The sequence below is a fragment of the Lytechinus variegatus genome, chromosome 1, assembly GCF_018143015.1.
Source record: "Lytechinus variegatus isolate NC3 chromosome 1, Lvar_3.0, whole genome shotgun sequence".
Taxonomy (NCBI): domain Eukaryota; kingdom Metazoa; phylum Echinodermata; class Echinoidea; order Temnopleuroida; family Toxopneustidae; genus Lytechinus; species Lytechinus variegatus.
In genome coordinates this window covers 62275952-62301445 of record NC_054740.1, presented here as the reverse complement: position 1 = coordinate 62301445, position 25494 = coordinate 62275952, and the positions used below count along the sequence as shown (strand labels likewise).

The window sequence follows — 25494 nt, the reverse complement described above, 5'->3', positions numbered from 1 at the left end:
CGCTTTCTGCGCAGATTCACGTGAACACATGTCGGTCAGTTCAGCGCACAATGGAGTATTGATCAGGAGTCGATCCGCACGCCGACGATTGTTATTTTGCCTACTCTTCTTTTGATTGCATTGTGCCAACTCTGCCAAGTCATTATTGATCGTACCCTTGTTGAATACCTACACCAAATTCAGTTGTACTTTTGGGTGAAAGGAAAGACGTGGGGGTCGTAGGAGAGAAGAACAATGTACCTGTTGCCGGTATGCATTTTATGTGCTAATTGATGGCTCACGACGGTCAATAAAGCTGGCATATGGCATAAATTTTCAGTAACATAAATGTCAAAAAGGCAAGGGAATTGTTAAAATGAGCACATGCATGAATTGATTGCATGAACATAAGTGTGGCAAAGAAAATGATCAATGATTTCCAAATTTCATGAGAAGAAAAGTTTCTGGTATATAAACTTAAATGTATATTCCCCCCCCTTGAAAAAAAATGTATCAATATGATTTTCTTCTCCATATATGTCCTAATTTTATTCATATTCATCTCAATTTCTCAACAGCAACACCTATCCAAGGAGGATAATATTAAATGGACAATGTCTCCTTAAATTGATATAGTAAATCTGTAATGCATGAATAAAGGAAATTAACTTTAAATGAAACATAAGAACCTTCTCCAAACACAAGAATTGGAGATTTCATAAAATAAAACTCTCTTTCAATCCTAAATAGATAATACTGATGAAAACAATTTTTTTTGTTCAACAATCAACAAAATACATTTGTGACCATATTGAATTAAATGTTTATTTGAGAGAAAATAAAGGAAATTACATATGATTTTCAGTCAAAATATCCAAGACTTCCATGGTATTCAATTGTTTTTATTTTCTCAATTAAACAGAGATATAGTTTCCTTACTATTGAGAAAAACCTGCTTGTCAAATGAGGATGTTACCATCTCTAAAGAAGTTTAAGAATATCTTCTTAGCTAAAAATATTTGTAAAAAAACCCTTTGACTGAAAAAGAAAAGATGCATTCTTTTGCCAAATAATCTCATCCAATAAAACATGTAGTGTTTGCTATAACCATTTCAAATTAGCAAAAGTGCATTACATTTACTAATTTTTAATTTTAATTCTATCTGTGCTCCAGAAAAGAAAAAAAATAGTTAACCCAATATGGCATATATTTCACACTTATCTCTTCATTATGTTATGGAATTTAGGATGTATTTCTTTTTGTGGATATTACAAGTACTTTGCTTTCACGCTCGCATAAAAAGGGTATTTTATTCTTATTGGATGGGTATAAAAGCACTTGATGTTCCATCAATGTAACTGGTACATTATGCTTGATCATTTCATTGAGTAGCCAAAGTACTGCAAACTAATGCATATTTGAGCACTCATTATAAGCACTTGAACAAATTACCACTACAAGAGGAGTGGCTTTAAAGACAAGTCCCAAGTGAAGTTTCTCATGGAAGAGCTCCTTATGAGGAGAGAGGTGTATGCACTGTAAAGAATCAGCAAACAGACAAACATTCTGGTACATTTGCACAAGAACACATTACATTTGCTTTGTAGAGTAAGAATAAAATGATATAGTGCAGTCACCAAGCACATCTGTAGCCTACAGATAAAGTGGAATGTATGAGTCTGAGGGTGAATTATTTCCATGATTCATATGCCCTTTCTTCACTTTTATCTCACATAGCACCAGTTATGCATAATACACAAAAACAGGGATGCCAGCCTTGTAAGAAGAATTTCAATTTCTTTTGATGATACAAAGTATTTTCAGCCATTCTGCAATAGACATGACTGTGACCATATTAAGACCTGAAAAGGGGAAATATATTTTTCATAAAACCTGCTGTATTTTTGTCAAATAAGATCTGAAATACTGCAATAAGAGGGAAATCATTAGTCATCTTTGCAAAAGAAGGTGGTTTGAAGAATTTGACTTTTATCTTTCTCCAACTGATGTCACTGCTTTTTCAGGTCATTTCAAGAGCAAATTCACTTCAACAACCCCCCCCCCCAAAAAAAAAATTCTCCCTTGATTGATTGATTCATTTATTTTCCACACTTCATTAAAAAAAAACAATACAGAGTAAAGATAGTATTACAAAATACAGTACAATATATTCCAGTGCATAAAGAAAACATACACTACACAAAACAATAAACCAAAATCTGAACAATACTTAAATCACACAAGAAGAGAAACAGTATATGTAAATGTGGGGGATCATTTAAAAAGTTAAAAACTTATAACATAATCCCAATTTTGTAAATAAAAGTTTGAATTTTGCAGAGAAAGACTAGAAAAAAAAATGAATTGAGGTAACTTAGTCTAGGAAAACCGAAATTAAAGTTTTTGCAGAAGAAATGTTTTTAGTTTATATTTAAATACATGAAGGGATAGAGAACTTTTGACACAATTAAAATCAAGAATTCTCTACACAATTAAAATCAAGAATTCTCTACACAATTAAAATCAAGAATTCTCTACCACACCTGAGGTCTAACCATTAATACAATCAAGATAGTCTTACACTCTTGTTATGTTTGCCTACATCTGATCTGCTGTATGTGTGTTAATTGTTGAAGAGTATAGGTCTACTTAAATCATATGCATGTTAATGAGGACTGGACCAACAGAAGGACTTTTCTGTTAGTGAAGTACCCCCATGCAAATAAGTAAGAGTTTTAAACACAATGAGGTAAGGGAATGATCACGATACTTTTCTGTATAAAAAATAATGCAGGTGCAGAGATAACAAGCTTGATGAATAGCCATACTATTACAACAGTTACACATCTACATGTACAGTTGTAGCATGCCAACATTGCAAGTCCTTTATAAACTGGACAAATCATTATTATTAAAAAAAAAATATTAATAGGGGCACTGATAACTTTTCTCCTCAACTCCATGGCATTTGAAAGAGATGGGGACACAGGGTAATTATGTGTATTTTTTTTCCTTCTGCCCAAAATAGGGAGTGTCCCAATACAATAGTTGCAATTTGCATGGTAGTTTTGCATTTCAAGTTCATTTTTAGGGGGTGCTCTAGTTCTCTGCATGCCTGCTTCTGCATGGTTTTGTGGTATCCCAAATAAACCTGACAGACATGCAGTTGAACAATTGCTGTTTCAATTTCTATTTTACCACAAAATGTCTCAATGTAGTTTTTAGGTCTAAACATACATATTTCAGTCTCAACACTTCTGTCATAATGTAAAACATTTCATCATGATTCAGTTTAGGGTAAAAAGAGGGCATGTATTAACTGAGACCTCTTAATGGACTTATGTACACACTATACAGTGAGGCAAAAGCGAATGGAAAACGAAGGGAAAACATTCATTTTCATTCAAATATTCCCTCTTTATGTAATTTACTTTATCAACAATGAGCAAATATACATTCTGCATGATATCTTAACCCATAATTTTTATCAAAAACTGATGACTCCAGACAATGAGAAAAGATGGATGTTTAAAACTTTTATACCCCTTTTCAATATATTTCAGTACATAAAGGCAGATCATTAGGTATTGATTCCCAATATGAATTAATGATTAAATCTATTGTTAATAATAAATGAGAAGATCAAGGCCTTTCCATTTTTTTTCTTCTTTGGGGGGGTTGCTCATCTCGCAAGTCTGAGTTTGGGACCATTGCACTTCAAAACGGATTTCTCAAATTAATAAATGATTTTAACACTTTCTAGCTATAATAGTAATAGATAAGTCCATCAAAAAGTGCTTATGGACTGCAGATTCCATACCTGAAATATATTAACTTTAAAAAGTGTATATATTTCTTATATTCAAAACCTTCTTCCTGGATCTGGATGCTTTTTCTGTAAGCATATAAGCATGGGTTATGCACATTTGATTATGATTGCTGTTTTAATGCACTTCTGAAAAGGAAAGTATACAGTGCAATGCACTTTTGCATTGTTCATATCATGGATGTCTCACTAACAATTCCCTGGTCAAAATGTCAAGAAAGTGTACTTCAAGAAGAGTTACAACTATGTTAAATTTGCCACTGTTGTAACTACATGTAACACGGAAGCCTTGATTGTGATTGGCTGGCAAGCCCTGTTACCCTGGTAACTGCATAATGGCAAAGTTACCATAATTGTGAGTCTTCATGATCATGGGCCTAAAGGCTATACTGACAGATAATGATGGAGAGATAGAGGAAAACATTTACTTTCAACTAATCATAAATAAATAATAAAAAAACACTGGCTCATTACCTTGGGAGGTATGCATCTATAAGGTGCGGCCATCTAAGATGCTAATCAAAATGAAAAAAAAAAGCTCTGTAAACTCCTTACATAGTAACCAATATTCGGTTCCTTCTCGGTCCAAGGGTACATTTCCAATTTCGTGCCATAGTCCTCTGCTTGAAATACAAAGAATGCAACGAATGTATAATATCCGAGGCTGCCTCAAAACATCACCATCGTATTTCTAATGCATCCATCCTGGCACATTTATGACCAATGAACATACAATGCCATTATCTCAAAGAAAATGAAAACCTAGATGCTTATATCAGTCCTTGCTGCTTTTGTCATAATGAAAGTAATTTACAGATGTAGATATTGGATGATGTGATGAATTTCCCAAATGACAAATAAAAAACGTACAGGAAGCTCAACCAAGCAGTCTTTGGGGAGTCTCTCTCTCTTTCCTTGCCTTCCTCACTAATAATGTCTCCTCGATACCATTAATTATCTCACAAAGCTGAACTAATGAACCACAGTGACTTGTCAAGCTCTCAAATGATCAATACAAGACAATAGACTAAACACCCCATGTTACAAAACTAACACCACATCATGATAATAAAACATCAATACACAGCAAAGGTGTTCCAAGGAGTTCACCAAGGGGACATTCATTGCTATGGCAACCAGAATCGTCTGTGACACCATTTTGTACGAGGGCGTCGCCTCGTGTTGCCAAGTCAAGAACATTTAAATGGTGCTTTACAAATTATTAATGGATTGCATGTTATGTGTTTTAATGAGTCCATCTATGTACTTATTAGATCATTGACTTTCTCTTATTCTCTATACATACCTCTCTTTATAGAAGATGCTGCAAGACAGATAATTACTTATCGCCATTCTTCTAATTTCTCCATCTTCCCTCCTTTTCTCCTTCTTTACCTCATCTCATCTACCACCCCATTCTCTTCTCTCCACCCCTTCCTTCTTTCTTCTTGTTCTTTTTGTTGTTCTTCTTCTCCTCTTCCTTCTCATCCCCCTCCTCCTTTTCCTCCTCCTCCCTCTCCTTCCCATTCTCCTTCCTCTCTCTTCTTTCCCCTCTACCATCCCCCCTCTCTCTCTCTGTCCAGTGGTTCATAAATAATACATGTGCATTCATGGTCAGGTTTGGATGAGCCATTGTCTTTCTACCATGCAGGCAACCAAGCGTTCAAGGTGACAGGACATCTTGATATCACACTAAAGTGATCTACTTTTGAGCCATCTTCAAGACTTCAAGGATGTAAATGACTTTTCAAAGGGACTCTTTCCAAGAAAGACTTGACTTTATATTTCTTCAACAGCAATACAGAGACAACTCTTATGTGCATTTTGCACAAATGTGGGAAAATGCATATAAAACACACCATACATACAGCTGAGTCGCATGCCAAACATGCATATATTATCATATTCCAGGTAAAAATCGCTTCCTGAAGAATGGTTGTATCCTCATCTATACTAAAATAAGTTTAATGAAGCAAAGCGGTCTTGAAAACCCCACAGTGAGATGAATTTCTAAGACCATTTAAGATCTCTTCTAAGTCTATTTCAAGCATTCTCATTACATGTTAAAACTGGTTTCCATTTAACCGGTTTATTAAAGCAGATGAGCAGGGTCTATTATAGTTCATCACATTCATTGGCCAATATGGAATATCACAGCAAGATAGAATTGTCAAGTAGAGATAACTTAATTACATAATAAGTGAGAATGAATATAACGTCAATACTCGATAGGTACATGCGTTTACACAACATTTGCTCCTACGACATTTGATGTGGTCTTAATATCTATTAGGGCAAAGGATTAGAGTTAGGATTGCAATACAGTTTTTGGTTCAGAATAAAGTAAAGATAGGATTAGGGTTAATTTAGTTTATGAGATTAGATTTTATGTTTGGCTCAATGTGCAAATGTTCTATCAAAGCAATTGAGCAAATGTCATGGAACCATTACATGTAGGCCTATATCTAACAAAGGGCAGGCACATATATAGACACATTTATGTCGATCTACCTATCCATATATCTCCAAAGGATGTAGTCTGCAGGCAAAGACCTTTGGTTTTCACAATTTGCATAGTGCATAATTCAGAGTCTGAAGTAGTGAGACTAGATTCACTATGCACTGTGACCTCCTCTCAGACATAGTTTGACATCTAATCTTTAGACATAATGGCCCATATTCTGAAGTCTGGTTTAACTTAAACTCAGGTTTAAAGTTGTGGTTTAAGTATGGACAGCCAATTGTTACATAAATCACTAACAATAGAGACATCATACTTCAGCTTAATCGGCTCTCAAATCATTTATAATTGTGTAGGAAGTATAAATAAATGATTGTCTTCAATATCGATAAATCAGGAAAGAGCACAGTAAACATAAGAAACATACAATTTAATAAAGATTTTGATACTTTTGGCTTTTCATGCTTAAACCACAACTTTAAACCTGAGTTTAAGTTAAACCCGACTGCAGAATACGGGACACTTGGTTTAGTTATCAAATATGAGTCTGTGATTGCAGACTACCAAAGAGGAGAAAGGGGGGGGGGAAAAGTTTCTTTAGTCTGAGCTTGGAGACTAATCAACTATCAATAACGAAAAATGGATCAGTATTCTCAACTGACTGTTCCTGACAATGGTTTATTTCCATAACTATTGTTGCCTGGTTTATTCATACATCAAAAGTGTCCATGTAGAATCTAATACATATTACTTTACTATCATCACAAAAGGAATATAGGTCATCGAAAGTAACTTTTTGTATGTACCTATCCATTAACTAGTATTTGTATATCCTCCTTTCTATAGTATTTGCCATGCTCGAGGTACCTCTTCAATCATGGTAATGAAACAGAGAGAATTCAATACAGGATGCACTAAAATAAATCTGAATAAACAATCAGACAGAATATCATAACTATAGAGCAAGTATAAAAGTGACACTGACCATCACTTTAAACTTTGCAGGTGAAAACAGGTATTTGTATCTTGTATGGAACAAGTCATTGTAAACAAAAAATCAATTAACTAAAATCACAAACATGTTTCTGAGAAAACAAAGGTAATCACTTCTCTCCAATAAAAGTTTTGGGCATTTTTTTAAGAGATAGAAATACATAGAAAAGGAGATAAGGAAAGGAATATAGATTGACAAGTGAATCAGAATATCAATTTCAAGTTTATCAACTATCATGTGAAAGATAACAAAAATGCAGCCTAGCTTGGTTTTGCAAGAGGACCTATAAAAATTCAGTAGCAATGAAACGAGAGGGGAGGATGAATAAAACCAAAGAGAAAATGTATTCATTGCATTAAACATATCCCATAGGACTATAGGAATGGAAACACAAAGATCAATGGACCACGCTAATTGGCAACATGAGAGATAATAGGAGAGTAATAGGTGACCTTTACAGCCTAACGTCCAGAAAATTAATTTCCAGTCCCAGGAAAGGGCAATGTATGATTAATTTATGAAAGGGGGTTTTTAATAGAAGAATATTAAAATGTGGAGCATGACAGAACACCACAAGATTATCCACGCAACCATACCACACAAAATCTTCTGTTCAATTTTCTTTCTGTACATTATAAAACCCAGGGTGTTAGAACTGACACCAGTTGGTGTCCATACAGGACCACACCCTTAGGTGTTAAAATGACGCCACTGAGGTTGAACATAACACCGAAGAGTGTAAAAGTAACAATTCAGTGTGTTGTAATAACACCCACAGTTTTTTTAATAACACCAAAAAAAAATTAACACTCGAGTGAAATGATGGGTGTGGTCATCTACACCAATCAACACCACAGTCCTTGAAGTGTATATTTTGTCAGTGATATCAAGTAATTATATCACCAAATGAATTATCAATTGGGGAGGGGAGAAATAAACCAAAAACAGTTGAAATATTAACTGAAGTCGCTGATATAAGAAAATTTATGAAACACTAAGTTCACATCTAATAAAGATAATCCCTGATGACACACATATACAAGGATATCTGTCATTTTTCAGTGCATAAAGAGTTCTATATAGCAATGAACTGGACAATGTACAACTAAATGAAGAATACATAGATTGCAAATCATAATGAAAAGCACAGGTATACTAGGAGGCTAATGATGATTTGGAAACAAGACGATGCCCAAAATGCTTGCAGCACAAACCTGAATTTTATAATCAGGTTCGAAATTGAGGCATATCTTGAAACAGGGTATACAGGAATTCAATCATTCTAAAGTTCAACATGTTGGATCAGTCCCTGGGTTCAAATCCAAGCCATGCCATAATTTCTTTCAGCAAGAAAAAAAAAAGATATTTGAATTAAAGGTGAGGTTAATGGTCCTTAGTGGGAATCGTTTCCTTGAATTGGTTGTGCACTGTAAAAAGGTTGCTAGGCTTGGCAGTTAAGGTCCTATTGGAACTTGATGGAGACGTTATGGTTAAAAACAGTACATGTCTCCTCTTCATGTGCGTATTCATAAATATTGAATGATGAGGTTTAAAGAATAGAACAATATGAAGTCCAATTTCCTTTACACTGTCGATCGCTTTGTTGGATAGGAAAGCAAAATTGCACTTCCTAGTTTCAGCTTTGCGGTCAAAATCATTTATCGATAATCTATAACGATGCAGGTTTGACGATCAATATCCCAACACAGTCCTCCTGCATCTTGGGTAAATCTAGTATGAAGATACTTCCTTTTATGTGCGACTCAGCATGTGCAGGAAGCCAGTATTGATCACAATTTCCTCCCCCATCCCTCTTTTTCCTTTTGATGTATAGATGTTTACAGTTGACAGGAAAAAGAGGTCCTCATGTTGGATATCATCAGAGTACTGGGGCCCTGGTTTCATAAAACTTGTTACAATTAGAAATCTGCAATAGCAGTTTAAAGCAACTGATATCATTCAATTCGATTGATGGATAGCGTGTTGTAGCAATGGTGACTTTGACATGTATAACAAGTCTTCATAAAACTGAACACAATTCTGAAGTGGGGGAAAAAATATAACAAAACCAGGTGATGGTTTCAGAAAGCCTGTTTCTTTGTAATATGTATTAAGATGAGATTCAGACAAAAAGTTTTGTACTGAAACCGAATCATTTTCTAATATTCAATCAAAATTGTTGTTGGGTAGGACTAGGTAGGAAGAGAAGTAACAATACTTGAGGTAAACACTTCCAAAAATGCAAGTACACGACAAGAAGAAGATATCTGACGAGTGATATGAAAGATGTGTTTCACATCCTACTCTGGGTGCAGAGTCTGCTCAAGGCAATTTCCTACAGATTGGATGATGATAACTAAAAGATTAGCCATCACAAAATTTATCTTTTGAAAGCACCGGGCATTGACTTGCTAAGAGGAGTAGATAGTGATATTTATCAGACAAGACTTGGTTGCTTGTGACATCTCTATTAAAGAGAAAGTTTGGTTGTATGAGAATGTGAAAAAGTATTCATTCATTTTGAAAGTAAATAAAGTCCAACTCAAACTTGAGAGGATTGTTCTTCAAATCATCTTAAATGATAATATGACTCTCCCAAAAATGTAGTCCCTTGCACATATTTCTGTGTGTAGTAGAGCATCCCACTCTCAAGTAGAATGAGTCAGTTTCATAACTGACTGCATACACAAATTCTTAGGTGTTTAGCAATGAACCTTTACTAATGTTTATAAAATAGCTTATTCCACAGTTCGGATTTCACAAGCAAAGACAGAATTTATCCTTACAAGGCAAAAGGCTGAAATGCCAATTTTAATGACAAGCAATTAGCTCTCCATAAGAGGCACGATTTGCAATTCTGTTGAAAACAAATCTATCATAAAGATTGTCAAGTGAAAAATGGATTCTCAAAAAAAATAATGATGCTTTAAGAAAATACTGACTTTATTCAAGTCTTCAACTGGACAATTCACAAAATAAACAATCATTGATGATTTTTTAGATTAAATAAAATAGATGACCTAATGGTAAACAATTTTTTAATAAAACAATACAAATATGCTCAATTATAAAAAAAAATTCCTATTGTGTTTTTACTCCTAAACTTCATTGATTTTATGAGTAGTCATTTTGAAAACACACCTACATGTATACTGTATAAAGATGAGGGGAAAAAATAACAAAATCAATAATCATAAAGATATGATTATGCAGAAAACATATATTACGTTAACCATGTAGTCCTCCAAATAATGGTGAAAAAATAGCGTGCATTTCTGTTCTGCTCACTTTTTCAGAGGACAATCGTCATGTTGAATGAAGCGAGCAGAGTTTCAGGCATTAAATCCAATGTCTATGAGAAAAGGATGAAAGAAGACTTAACTGGTCCAGTATATTAATTTGTATGGCTGCGTAAGCTGCCAGACAGAAAAATAACACCATTTCCTTTCAGCATGCCCACAAGTCATTAATAAATAATAGCTCATGGCAGATCCTTAAGCCAAATGATGAGTAACAAACAGGACTGTATTCAAAGGATATACTATTCTCAAAAGAAAAGATGCATCAACGGGGGGGGGGGGGGGGGGGGGGGGGTAAGGGGAGTGATAAGTACATTTTCAAACACACATCGATTGCACTGAAAGAAGAGGCTATAGCATTTCACCAATAGTCCTGACGGCAACATTAAAATAATGATCTAACCAATTAAAAGGCCATTTATAGATGATACACAGTTCATCTGCTGAGAGTAAATGATTTTTACTCTCAATGAATATAGTACATAGTTTAATAGCCACTTAAGAGAAGTGGCATGATTGGCTGGGGGGGGGGTTAGATAATTTTTTATACTGGATGGACTGTATACCTGAGTGCAGTGGTCTTGTGGTTACAACTCTTGTCTTTCAATCAGAGGGATGTTGGTTTGAATCAATGCCATGGCGTGTTTCCTTCAGCAAGAAATTTACCTAGATTGTGCTGCACTCAACCCAGGTGAGGTGAATGGGTACCTGGCAGAATTAATTCCTTGAATGCATTGAGCACTGAAAGGCAGCTTGAGCTAAAGCCGGGGTAATAATAATAACAATGCGCCTCCGAATAGATTATTTTCTAGATAGATGGCGCTATAAAAATGCTTATCATTATTACCGTCAGAAATATTCCTCTAATTAGGGCCAATATTCATGCAAAATCAGCTATTATTAGAAAACTATACCTTCATAACTTATGGAACATCTCTAGTATCCCATTCCGAGATATCAAATATAATGTAAAGATAAAACAGAAAATTATTGATTCACACATGGTCAAGTGAATGTCAATTAAAATGGTAAATATTTCTAATAAACTGAAGTTAGATAGATGAAACTTTCTCTCTCACTCATTCATCAGGACCACGTAGCATAAAGCTTAGCGATTAATCCTAGGGGCTGATACGATATTATTGATTGCATTGATTATTGTGTATGATCAGTCATAAAAACCAGCATTGTAATCAATTACTGAACTTTGGGTTCCATACCCCTAGTGTGCTATGAGCTGGAGAGAGATAGTTATCACTAATAATAATTGTGGTCATTATAATTAATCTACCCCACCTTTGGAAATAAGACCAAATGTACGATCATTACAGAAAGAAGGGCATTGCTCACACATTCAAACATGCAGATAAGAGCCCTTTTGACGCTGATACCATCTATAATTGGAGATATAATACAATAATGTGGCATAAAGTATACCTTAGAGATGTCATGGGGAAGGTTTTTGGACATTTGTCAGAGAACAATAGCTCTATATTGGATAATGATGTGGCTTGATACCACCAAGTGGGTGATAGAGTGAGAGCTATTGACATATTGGATAGACTTCATACATCATCAATTCTCGATGGAAGTTTAATCATTCTTATATCTAAATAACTTTGTAGTATCAAGTGAATATAATAGCAGGATAGAGCCTGTTTTAGAAGGTAATTACACAGGGGCTCGTGGCAATTTTTCCATGAAATACCCCCAATCCCCAAGAACCCCTGAAAAACTTTTAAAAAAGAGCCCATGAAATTCCCCTAGGCTCCAATTTTAACTGTAAATACCATGTAGCAAATATCAGCAGTTCATTAGCACAAGTAGTCCCAAAGTATTTTTTATTTCTACTGGATAGAAGTTGAAGAGTATTGATATTGTTCAAGAAAGAAACCAAAATGGCATAAATTGGTGTCAGCTTTCTGCTTCTGCAGTAGACACACCAAAGATATTCAACATTGCACAAAGGGAAACTTGTAACATGTAGATGAATGTGGACAGTTTTTTTTATAGCTGCTATGTATAAATCAGTTTTGCAGTGGGTTTTAACAAATGCGGCATCAGTCTAATTGAGAACATTAAATTTTAAACGAGCATGACTGATTAGAAAAGGACAATGGCCTTCATAAAACCTCATCTACTCCTCACAAATTGTGCGCATGCATCCATCAACAGAATTTATGATCGATATCCACATTCAAGAGAAAATTTCACACTGGAAAGCATATTGGTAACCTGGGGAAGAGGGGGGGGCACTCAAATTATTTTTTCTGGGATTGTGCCTCACGGAACTCTGAAAGGGGGTTCTAAGGAACTAAAAAGGGTAAAGTACGGGGTCTTGGGAACTAAATATATACCACGCAGTGTGAAAACCCGGGTCTACGGAAAGGGATCGCGGCACTGTAGGTATGTTGCACTAAAGTGCTTTGCATGGAGCAGCTACTACTAGGGAGTTGCGAAGCCTTACATGCATCTCTCGAATGCAGTGCTCGTGATTGACAATTTCAGCAGGGCTGGGGAACTTAGATGTCTCATAACAGGGGTCTTGCAAGCGGGGCTGGATGGCTTCTGAACTGAACTTTTGTCATTCGGAGTATCTAGAGAACTGAAAATTAGGTCTGAATAGGGGGGGGGGCATCCAAATGGCATGTCCCTGTACCACCAATATATGTGAGTGGTCCCCCCACTGGTAAGCTAGGGTATACCACTTTCACAGAATAATGACCTTGGAGGACTATTATTGAATTACACAGCTTATGCCTATGGTTAACGCCTGTATAATGATGACCATTCTAAGAATCACATACTATGTCACCATCAAATACACATGTAGCAGAGAAGAAACAAGAAGTTCTTCTAGAGTGCCTTAACCCTTTTTTTATGATCCGCGATATTCATCATACTCAATGAAATGCCTCTACTCTATAAGATTTAAAGAGAAGTGTCATGTTCCATTCTCTTGCCAATAACGTTATTAAGAATAGTCCTGAAATGTCTTCACTTTATAATGATTTCAGGCGAAAAAAAATCATGTTCCCTTCTTTTGCAGACAATAGTATTAATCAAGAATACTCCTGGAATGCCTCCAATTTTCAGGAGAAAAAATTCTCTTCCATTAATCAAGAACACCACTGAAATGCCTCAAATTCATTATAATTAAGGAGAAAACATAAGTTCGATCTTGCCAACAATATTATTTAATCAAGTATTCTCCTGACAATCTGAGAAAATAAATCTCATTCACATGCCAGTCAGGCATCAAGTATACCTCCTTGAATTGCAGGAGAAAAAAATGCAGAGAATCCAAACGTGACAATCTATGAAAACAAGACTCATTCAGACACAAAGAGAAACCATAAGAGCATGAAATGATGCAAAAGCCCATGCAGGTACAGAGAAACGTGTAGAGCTCCATAATACATTAGCGTTTCCATGGAGATGACAGTAATCATAAAAAACAGGCAGCACGTCTTTTGCATGTATTTGTGATTTTGACGGAATTCAAACATTCTTGACTTTTCTTCTGTTACTTGAATGATGAACATTTTGAGGGGAACACTTAAATGACACAACACACATACTTCTAAGGATTACCCTTTTCCTTGTAATAAAATTACCTTTATTTCCAACTGATCATCAAAATTTGTCGCATATAAAAAGCTATAGAACCTGCATACAGCTAACAGAATAAAGGGAAAGCAGTATGACTTACACACATACAGGCAAAAGTGAGAAAAGGTAAGACAAAAACCTGAAACTGTAATCTGACGTAGCCAGCAAAATCGGGATCCCGTTGCATACAGGTTACTATTCTGGTAACTTTGCCAAGCTATGATAACTACCATGAAATCCTTGATTTTGATTGGCCGTTGCGCATTGTTACCATAGTAGTTACAATTGGATGGCAAAGATACCAGAAAAATAACTTTTTATGCAACAAGGTCCAGAACTGCAGAAGTGACGAGGAAAGCTCTTTTTGAGCAAAAAACATTTTTTTTAGAATCTTTTTCATTTTTATTCCTTTTATTTTAAGAAAAATAGTAAAAGGAAAACATGCAAGCAATGTGACAAACTGAAATGCTTACCCAGCTTATAATTACGCACGTGCGCCAAACACCATTCTTTAATACTTGACGTACATATTAACCCTCTTCCATCACTTAGAAAAAAATCAATTGGGGGCCCCCTGTAGCTTGACTTCACCTTCATGAACAAACTCTACATACAGGCCTGACAATATGATAACATTTATCTACTTGTTACATCATCTCTGCAGGGGACTAACAACCTTTAAAGGCTCCCCTGAACCTTGTCTTATAGCGTTACATTTCATTAACCATCCAGGAGTGTTCTCTCCCCTCTCTCTATGTTTTTCTATGCCACTTCTTTAATAAACCATGAAATTGAACCACTGTTGTTCCGTTCCGCACATTACCGTGACCCTAATTTCATTGGCATTATTTTTCTGACATCCATCCACACAGGTGATATATAAATCAGAAAGGTATCTGCTCAAAACTACACGTACACTGCAGTTACAGCGAGGCAATTTAACACAAATACAATCCGCACAATCCAAAGCAGTGAGAGCTTTATTAATATCAATATGAAACAAAACAACAACAAAAAATCTTTGTGATGACATGTTGGGCCCATGTGCAAAATCCTTCACTCAGGAAAAGTGGTCTGAATATATGCAACCTAAAATCCATGGCAGTGATTTGGGCACAGAACTGGTCCCTCTCATTCTGAAACTGAAACAGCAAGTTGCATATGGGCTACTGCTAGTCTTGTTGATCAAAGTTTAAATTATGGTCTGAGCCTGCAGACAATGCATAGGGCCCTACATGTAGGCCTCTATGCAAAACTGCAATATGACTAAGCCTTGCTTGGAAAAATCTACATTGCTAATCAAAATGGTGGATTGGACAATCATGAAATTGTGTAAGATCATCTGACATATCAATCATGATTTTTTTTTATGTGGGGAGGGGGGGGGGTGTTTTTACGTTATTTCTCATAATATATGTACAATATGTACATGTATGCTCAACAGTTAATTTTGACCTGGCTAAATCCCTCTGCCCTTCGGTCAATCCCTGCAAGCAAAGGGGACTCTCACTGACTCAAGGACAAATTTGTTATTGTCTCTCTTTAGCCACTTATCTGATTATCATTCAGCTAGATGATCAAAATGAATTCATTAACTTCACAGCATTTAAGTCCATGTTTAATTAAGACTTGTTTTAACACTACAATCACACTTTTCAAAGATGTTTAATTCAAATCACCATTGCATGTAATCATTTTTTTCATTGGTCATAAAATAAACATCCAAGGAAATAATATCACGCACCTAAATTCTAAACTTTCAAATATTTGACTTCTGTGACCTCTACATGTTGATCCTGTGACCAAAACCAAAATAATCTGATCCTAAGTCATGAACCAGGTTTAAAATTGATTTGAAAATGAGACAGATAGATGGAAGGAGAGCCCAAAATCATAATGTCTCTCACAATCATGCATGGTAGACGGAGACATAACATTGGAAGATAAAAGGTAAAAGAAGACAAAGATGTCAGTTATCATTCCTCTACCTCTCTTTTCGTTTCTTTTCATTAGGACATGCATTGCCTTCTAATCGAATTAATGGTGAAAAGTAATTATGACAATGCCCTTTATTAAAGTACATGTTCAAACATTGATGGAGCTTTGTCTTCTCCTGCACTGGCATTTTATTACTGATGGGAAAATGAATAATTTGATAGCAATAAATGTCCATGGCAGCTAGAGAGGAAATATAAAGCCAATGAAATATATCTTGTATTCAGATGTGACCTTCAAATCTTCCCATTCTTTATTCTCCTCCCTGCATCATGTCCACTGCTATAACCTTCACTATGGCAATGACAATTATCCGTAAAATATATTGACTTGACAATATATGTATTGACAAAAATCAACTTGCATAAAACATTAATTTGTAATGGTTATCTTTCAGTGCATGGCTATTATCCTTTAGGGCGCATGGAGGTATCCTCCCTGTATATCATGGAGCTAATTAGAATTAGTGGCTTATGACCGCGGATGCTTTGCCAATTTCCGCCGATTACTCTCCAACGCCCTACACCCAAGGACGAATGATAGATATATCTTTATACGTGATGACCATGACTTACGACCCACCTTCCCCCATACATCAAAGCATCAGCCTCCTAATCACCGGCTTTCATATTTTATTATGGTGAAAAATAAACTTGAATGAATGAAAAGTTTAGTTTACAAACGTTTCCATCATAGTCAGAGCTTTGAAAGAGAGAAAGGGTGAACTTGGGCTTTGAATAGCTTGGTGGGGGAGATCTGAGGTTGGGTTATATTGTCAGATATGACGATTAGGGCTATTAGTGGATGGTTGGTTGCTTTAATACCAAAGTGAAATAGTGACTGAAAATTAAAGAAATATTGTCAATAAAAAGATATTGAAGCATGCACAAAGCACTTTAACAGTTTTAATTACTGATACAATCATGCACCATTTAAAAAAATAACTTCTTGTTACAAAACTAAGATGAAATTGAAAAAAATTGTTTTCTCTGCGATTTTCTTTCATGAAAAATAATAAGCAAAGTTGTGGAATACACATGTACCGTACTTTTGATTGACAGGAAGCATTAAAATTAACAAGAAAATTCAGTTGCTCTCTACCCAGGGAAGGCAATAAATGGAAGAAAAATCACCTGTAAGCACAATCATTCCTGCACTGTATAAAATATGGTTGCAATACTAAGAGCAGTTGGTGTCCCAACAGGGTCAGCCTTGAGATGTTTTGAATTACACCCTAGAGACTGAATGTAACCCCCAAGTTTTTAGATGTTAAAACCAAAGGTGTTGTAATAAAACTGGATAGTGCACCAACACCACATATTGAACGCTAGAGTGAAGTGTCGGCGGGAGTGTCGGGTACGGACTTGAAGATACACCAGTCAACCCCAGTTTTTGTTGTGTGTGTCTCATGATTGCAAGTGACTGTGCAAAATCCATTGAGGAGCATTGCACCATTCAGGTGTGGTCAATAAGTAATTGGTAACTAACAAGTCATTGATATCAGCGGTTATCCTATACAGTGCATATACTTCTACTACTAACAATTCTGATCAGCCATAGTCGGCAGAGGTGCCAAAGACAATAAAATATGCATGTCTACGCTATTGTGGAATTAATAATTATTAACTCCAAGACAAAAAGGCAGGCATGTCTACAGTGGTATTTAATTTTAAAGAGTTCTCATCTCAAAACTAATTTAAAAAATGAAGATAGTGTGAATGCGCCCTTTACAGAAATCTATGGAGCATTTTTCTGAGGTAGACGATGAAAGAGAATTTTCAGTAAAATTCATGAACAATGGACCCCACCCTTTAAACTAGTGAAAATGGGGTGCATTGTGCCATCAGAGTCAGTGACTTGTACACTTGACCTACAGCGGTATACTAATATGGGTTGACGAGCTTGTGAGGTTATGGAAATTGTGCCAAAGAAATTTGGTTTTCAATACACATGGACATGTCAGTGATGATGGATCTTCCAGTACTGTATCATACTATGCATCCCAATTCAATGAAGGGTCTATTACTAAGTTTTATGCTATAAACAGCACCATTCTTAATGAAGAGATAATTAATGACTTGAGCTGATCATATATAAATAAGTGGTTTATTTCATTTCACAAAAAAACACTAAAAATCCAGCAAAGTTTATCATACCGGTACTTTAGAAATATTGTAGTGATATATTGAAGCATACAGTAGTTTTGTGAACATAAATTTGTGTATTATAAGAACAATAAAGCTTCAAAAGTTAGGGGGTTTCGAGGAGGGGTATTTGGAATTTAATTCCAGTCACAAACATCCCATTACTCAAATATTAAAATAACGTGTCTGTGTTCCAAGTAGTTACTAATTGTTTCCTGTAGACTTACATTTTTACATTAGAGGGACTTCCTCCAAAGCGAATACAAATTTCCAATGTTGCTATGCCAACAGCATATCTGTAGAAGCATATCTAATATTCATGAAAAGACTACAAATAAAATATTAACTATATGCACTTAATTTACTGTATTATGATACATGCATTGTTGAGTATAATTCATGGTTGAAACATGAGTCTCATATCAAGGAAGCAGAGGAAAATAAGATGTCTAAATTTCTTAAGAAACTAAATTGTCTATTTTTCTTTGACATATTTAAACATTATATAGTAGAGTCTAATACCATGGTCACATTTGCTCTACGGCGGCCGTACGGCGAGTCGAAAACAGCCAATTTATTCATTTTTATTAAACCCACCTATATTTCGCTGGTACAAAAATGTGAAAACTGCTGTTTTTTTACTCGCCGTACAGCCGCCGTAGAACAAATGTGACCATGGTATAAATGGGCCGGTTGGCAATATACACAGCAATAATTGTGGTGTTGATTGTTTCGATTGATGTACATGTACATTGAGAACCACATTTTTGGTGCCAGTTCAACACCTGCAGGTGTTATTACAACACCTTTTATTGTTACTTTTTCCCCCTTTCTCGGGTGTTATGTTTAATCTACATGTATAGGATGTAATACATGTATCAACACATCAGGGTGTGGTCTTCAATAGACATCAACTGGTGTCAGTTTAAACACCCCAGATTTTACAGTGTTCTGTATGCAATATTTTGCCAAGACACTCACCATCAATCTTGAGCAAAAATTATTTTGTTGTACTTCAACCCATACAAATATGTAAAAATCCTCTTCGTATCTTCGCCTCTTCAAATTTTACCCAGTGGTTCTTATTTCTTCCTCGCTAGAACTCTCTTGTGAAGCTTGTGGGCCAGTGCAGAACAATGTTTTTGAAGTGTTGTGCAAAAATTATAGGGTTCATTAAAATTTGGCATGACAAATTATGGGGACAGAAATTGTAAACTATTCATAAACTGTTCGCGACTTCATAGGGAGTAAAAAAAAAATTGTACAGGTTTCACAGTGCATACTCTTGTCTGCTTTGATCGAAACATGTACAATGCAGTATCCTGCCCAATCGTTAATGTCTGCGGGTCAAATATAGGTGGTTTCAGACCGCCTCGAAGTTCGTCAGTTCCAGGTATTCTCTGATCAGGAAATTTACCCCGATCAGAAAATACCAGGTATTTTGGTAATGTGAAAGCAAACTACGCGTAATTTCCCCGAAAGAAAATAACCGCTAAATAGTAGGTACTTGGCGAAATTACGAGAACTTTCGCAGGGATTTTTCCAAGGTCGCAGGTATTTTGGCGATGTGAAAGCAAATTACGGGAACTTTTAGCCCAGCGTGTCGTTGGGCGCGGCGGCGTGGGTGGCTGCTGGGCTAGTGATTTTGAATCTCGCGCCTTGCCTGCTTATCAGACCATACTATGCGCATTCTCGTAACTTCAGGAACTTATTCCGAAGAGTATGTTTCGGGGTGGTGTGAATGCAGGAATAATTAATGGGTATTTTTTTAGCCGAAAACAGTTCCCGTAATTTAACCAGGATTCTTGTGATCGAGGCGGTTTGAAACCACCTTATGAAAACAAAAAACACCCCAAAAGAGATGGAATGTCAAGATAAAACTGGCAATGATAGGCATATTCACACCCGTCAGATCAAGAAAGTCACTTTAAACAGCAACGTGGAAATATTGACATGAATTGGATGAAACGCATTGATCCCAAACAGTGATAGCTTCATATCACGATTCATAACAATAATGTTAGTTTCTGGGGTAAAGATATCAGACCTTATACTTCTTCCCATAAAAACACCTTCTATACAAACACCGCTACTGCACCAGACTGCATCGATCGAAATAGCACTACCACAACTTCAGCAAATACTCAATTTAATAACTACTTCAAACACCGCTATGTTTGGGAAGCAGAAGTTGAATAGGGGTGGATGGAGACAAAACACCATGACAAGCTTAAAACCCTAAGATATCCCCTTCCATAACAACTGAAGATTACAGAAACTGGAACTAACATTCACAGTAACCTGTATCTATCGTTGACATGTTAAAGTAAATTCATGAGATGAATACATGGTTACAGTTTCCTATCATTTTGTTTGCTGTAGCTCCTCTTTTTTGTTGTTGTCAGAGAGCATTGTTTGCATTGAGAGAAAACTATAACACTAAACTCTGTTGTATGATTTTAATGAAGTCCATTTCGGGCAAATAAAAGGACACAATTTTATCATTTATATCATCTTCTCTTTGGGGGTGGTTTGGTAGTACTTAGAATGTCCATTTCATGAACGGAAGGCTGCAGGCTCAATTCCTGTCAGGGTCCCGTAACACAAAGATTAGCAATTAATCATACGCTTGATTTTTACGATTGATTGTACATAGTAGTCAATGGAATCAATCGTAGAAAAATGTTCTACAATCATTGCTAAAGCTTTGTGTTACTGGCCCAAGATCGTTACTGGCCCAAGATCATACTTAAAACTTCTTTTGTATTTCATTATAAGAAAAATTCTAATTTTCTCCTCATTGTCATGTGAAACAAAATTTTTTCCTCCATGAACATGTGGAATTACCATTATTTTAACAGTTTATGGTGAAGTCAAGTTGGTCTCTGTTGCCAAATCTGTATAAAATTGAAATATTGTTTAATGCAAACAATAAAAAAACAAAAGAAATAGTGAGTGAGGAATATCATAGACTCTCATTTGCATCACCGAGTTGAGCATATGAATTTACATTTTTCTTAATATGTAAATTAGTCATTGATTTTACCACATTGCTATTACAGGAATAATCCAACCTTATCCTCTCATTGTATTACACAGACACTCTGTTTTTTTCTTTGTGTAAACACACCTTACAGACTGCTAAATGTTAATTGATGTTGACCATGCACTAGAGATGTGTTTACACTATGCTTGGAACAGTCTGCTGGATGGTATGATTACTACAGAAAAGAAACATGTACAGACTACAAATAAAATAATCCCTGACCAAATAAAGATGGAAAAGATTTGAAGATCTAAGGAAACTATAATCCTATACTAAATATAGACAAGAAAGACCTGGTGTTTCTTAAACTGAATTTCTCAACTAAGGTATCAAAAAATACAAGGATATTAGTCTAAGCTATTAACTAATATTTCTTTTCATAAATATTCTTGCCTTAATCTGTTTTTAAAGTAGCATTTTTTTTCTACAGTGGTCCCTTCAAATATGTTCTATTAAAAGTGAAGTTAATTAGTTAAGTTCAGAATTCTCACTTAAACCTAAAATGCACTACACATAACAGAATTGGCAGCAACCCTTTATCAAAGTCTCTCCAGACTTCAAATGAAAAAGAAAAAATCCCACAAGACATAAAGAATAAACTGATTTGGGGATATATAAACTATAAAACTACAATAAATATTTATGGAAACCAGACTTGTCTCTGTTTCATTGTTAATTTTTCAAATTTACAATTTATAAAGAAATCCTTTCAAGATGAATGGCAAAGTTTCTTTTCATTAATAATTCTTGCTTATATCTTTACATTTAAGATATATGCAGAATAGTTTCGTAAATATAATGAAATTCAGCCAATAATTACACAGAGCAGGAACAAATTTTGTACATGTATATCTTCAGTCACTAATCTTAAATGGAGTTTTTCCCAAGTTTAAAAAAAATATAATATAATAATAATGCTTTTGCTATAAACCATTCAACTCTAAATCACATACACAGCAAATCTGATGTTAATGAATGATTGTAAACAATTCCTGCAACTTATACATTTTAAGGAATTATATAAAAAAGCAAGAGCACAGCCCTGCAGTTTTCCATTAACAATTTCTGGGTATATTACAATAAGGGAGCATTGGTAAAAATTCTTTTTGTCATGACAGATTTTGATGTTGCAGCACTTGTGAACATGTGTGTAACATTATTGCACTTCTGTTTCTTCGTTTTCATTAATATTCACAGTACACCAATACAAATAAGTTGAATGCTTTTGTACACCCTTTTTAATATTGATTCCCCCTTTCTGGCATGATTACTATTAGGGGTATAGCAAAAGTGAATCTTTAACATTAATTTCCCTTTTCTTTTGGTGTGACATCACTAAAATTCTAACACTAGAAAGTCATTTTGTCTATTAAAGCTGCCAAGAACAATTTAAAGTGATCTAAGTTAAGTGAATTACTGGTAGAGTACACTCTGTTAAAACTGATACCAGTTGGTGCCGCTATAGAAGGCCACACCCTGAGGTGTTAGCATTTATCTTCATCATCTTGAAGCAGCACTTACTACTCTGGAAGAAAAAATACACCATACAGATTGAATATAACACCAAAGAGGGTAAAAATGGCGTTGATTCTGCTTTTGTGGAAAATTTGACTTACCTTTGCTTCTGGATGAGACCGGGTGACCCTATTGTCTTTGGGGTTGTAAGGGGGAGGGAGGGTGATCCCGGCTCTACCCGCAGTCACCCCTCCCCCTCCGTGCGCCAAACGGCCAGGCATGAAGTCAGTTCCTGGCCCCTGCACGGGCTGTGCAAACACCCTCAACTTTTTACTCATTGCAGAAGTGGTTTGCACGATATACCGTCATTGCAGACCTCTGAAAATGTACGTTCTCAATCCCAATTACCAATTTCGAAATCATCTTGCTGATTAGTGATGTCTCTTGATGGCCAATGTCATCATACATGACAAGGTAAAGGACATTAAAATGTAGTATTAAAGGGTAATTTCCATCTAATTAATTAGAAGTTCTTGTCACCATGTGACCATCATCCATGGATGAATGGAATATTTGATGAAATATCCATAAAGCCTAATTAATTCTTTGAACTTCAAATCAATGATGACCCTATAAAAAATGTATATCCTTGTCAGAAATCCAAGGTCTTAGAACATGCAGTGCAGGTTATTGATTGAACATGAGTAATGATGCATCATTGTGATTGAGACAAATCAAAGTCCTCTCAGAAAGACAGAAACAAATCACACTGTGATAAATGTCACAACCCCAATCCAGTGATATTCAGTTGAAACTCTAATACAAATATGAATAAATTAATTCCACTTGATATCTAGAGATTTGATGTAAGCTCCATTGTATAACTAAATGTCCACTTTCCTTACCCCGAAGGTCATCAGATTTTTTTCAAAATCCAAAATATGAATGCTCTTTCATTCTTCTCAGAAAACTATATCCTGAAAAATTACTTGTTCCTGCAATCATCAAGTCATGGTTGAAATGAGATGATAACAATTTCCTTTCTGTGATGATACTGCTTAAAAATCAGCTTCCATGATGAATCCATCATCTGACGAGATATATGGCACACAAGGAGGAGCCGAGGAAAATGATACTTCCAGACAATTGAATTATAACTTAGCCAGCAGATCAGGGAGAAAGAGACCTCCGAGGGAAGGTGTACGGACTGTCAGTGAAGCATGCCAGCGGACTGTATCGCAGTGGACTCGGAGCATTGATCACGTCCTGGTGAATGAATGGTTGGATTGAAGGAATGAATGGAGGAGGGATGGGTGAATTGTCTCCCAGTCCTGGCATGCACTGTGTGGATGTGAATGGATGCCCGTGAATGCAACCAGGCTTAGCAGCCCATCTCATTGGTTGAGTGAACTCAAGCCAAAGCTTTCTTTCTTCCCTCCGCTTTAATAGGTCGTCATCAGCAACCAGATAGTTTACAGTAGCTTAGTCTATTCATGCCAGGCTTTGAATTTTCAGCTTGCCATGGTCAGTGGGAGGGATAAGATAGCAAATTGGGAAAATACCTATTACAAGGATTGCTGGTTCTTCTCTTTCTCTCTCTCTCCCTCTCTCTGAGAACCCAAATCCTCTACCAAGTTCAAAAATCAGTTGCAGAAATTTACAAATTCAGTACAACATACGTTACAAACATTTCAATAGAATACACAATGAGTCAGTTCCAAAACTGAAATATCAGATCCAAACATTAACTCTCATATCATTCTTTATTAGTTTTATTTTTACTGCTGAAGTCCCCAAAAGCATTTAAAATTTCTTGACATAAATGCTATCTCTTTTCTTTCCCTCTCTTGATATCTTATTTTTTTGTTCCTCTGTCATATTATAATGTGGCAAAGTGATCATTCAAAAAATAGAACTCTGACATCCCAAGGAATATTCAAAATCATAATTTGATTATCATACAGTCCATTTCACAAAATCACCTTCCCAGAAAGTCACAATACCATATCATAAAGCACCTAGATCTAGCTGCATTGGTTAGTGCTTCAATTACCAGCCATTTTTCATTCTCTTTTAGCCGAGTTCTGAGAATACAAGAGTCATATATTGTTGATGACGTCACACGCGATGCAAACCAACCATTGCATCCTTTACGTTCATTGTCCTCCCCTTTACAAGGAATTCTAGATAATAATACAGGACTCATTAATGACCTTTTTGTTTGTTAATCTCTTCTCTATTCAAGTTAATAATTAGTGCAAGGATGTGGATCACTATGTCAGTTTATGATCATCATGATTATGACACTGCCCACTAATTCAGTCAAAAGCTTGAGAACTTGTATCATTACTCCCTGGTTTAATTAAATGTCGCAGTATAGTATATGAATTTTATAATTAAATTCATTCACTCATTTCTCCACCTACATGTAGCTACTACAGTATTATCAACCTTCAAACAAATCATAACCACAAAAAGCAAAAATTATTTCACTTTTGGGGGCTACTTTTCACATTTTACTCTGTAAATCTGCAACATTGAATAAGCTTTTACTTTGCAGTAAATTAGGATTTTTGAGGGCTCTTTTGAGCCCCCATGTTATTTTTCCCTGACCACTATGCAAGAGAAATACACATCATGACCCTTTCATACTCCCTATACAGTAACCACCATCACCAACAA

General features: G+C 35.6%; 1 protein-coding gene across 3 annotated transcripts in view; it reads right to left on the bottom strand.

Moving 5' to 3' along the window:
* The window catches only part of LOC121419098 (dual specificity tyrosine-phosphorylation-regulated kinase 4-like), a 37951-nt gene extending 13786 nt beyond the window's left edge, over positions 1–24165 (bottom strand). For 2 of the 3 annotated variants that reach the window (XM_041613412.1, XM_041613420.1), the window contains exon 1: positions 22974–24165. In XM_041613412.1, coding sequence (XP_041469346.1) covers positions 22974–23150 — 177 coding nt within the window. In that variant the 5' untranslated portion in view covers positions 23151–24165. Of the gene's footprint in view, positions 1–4280; positions 4904–22973 lie in introns of those variants that run through there. The other variant, XM_041613427.1, reaches the window with a different exon arrangement.
* Between the last annotated feature and the right edge of the window lie 1329 nt (positions 24166–25494).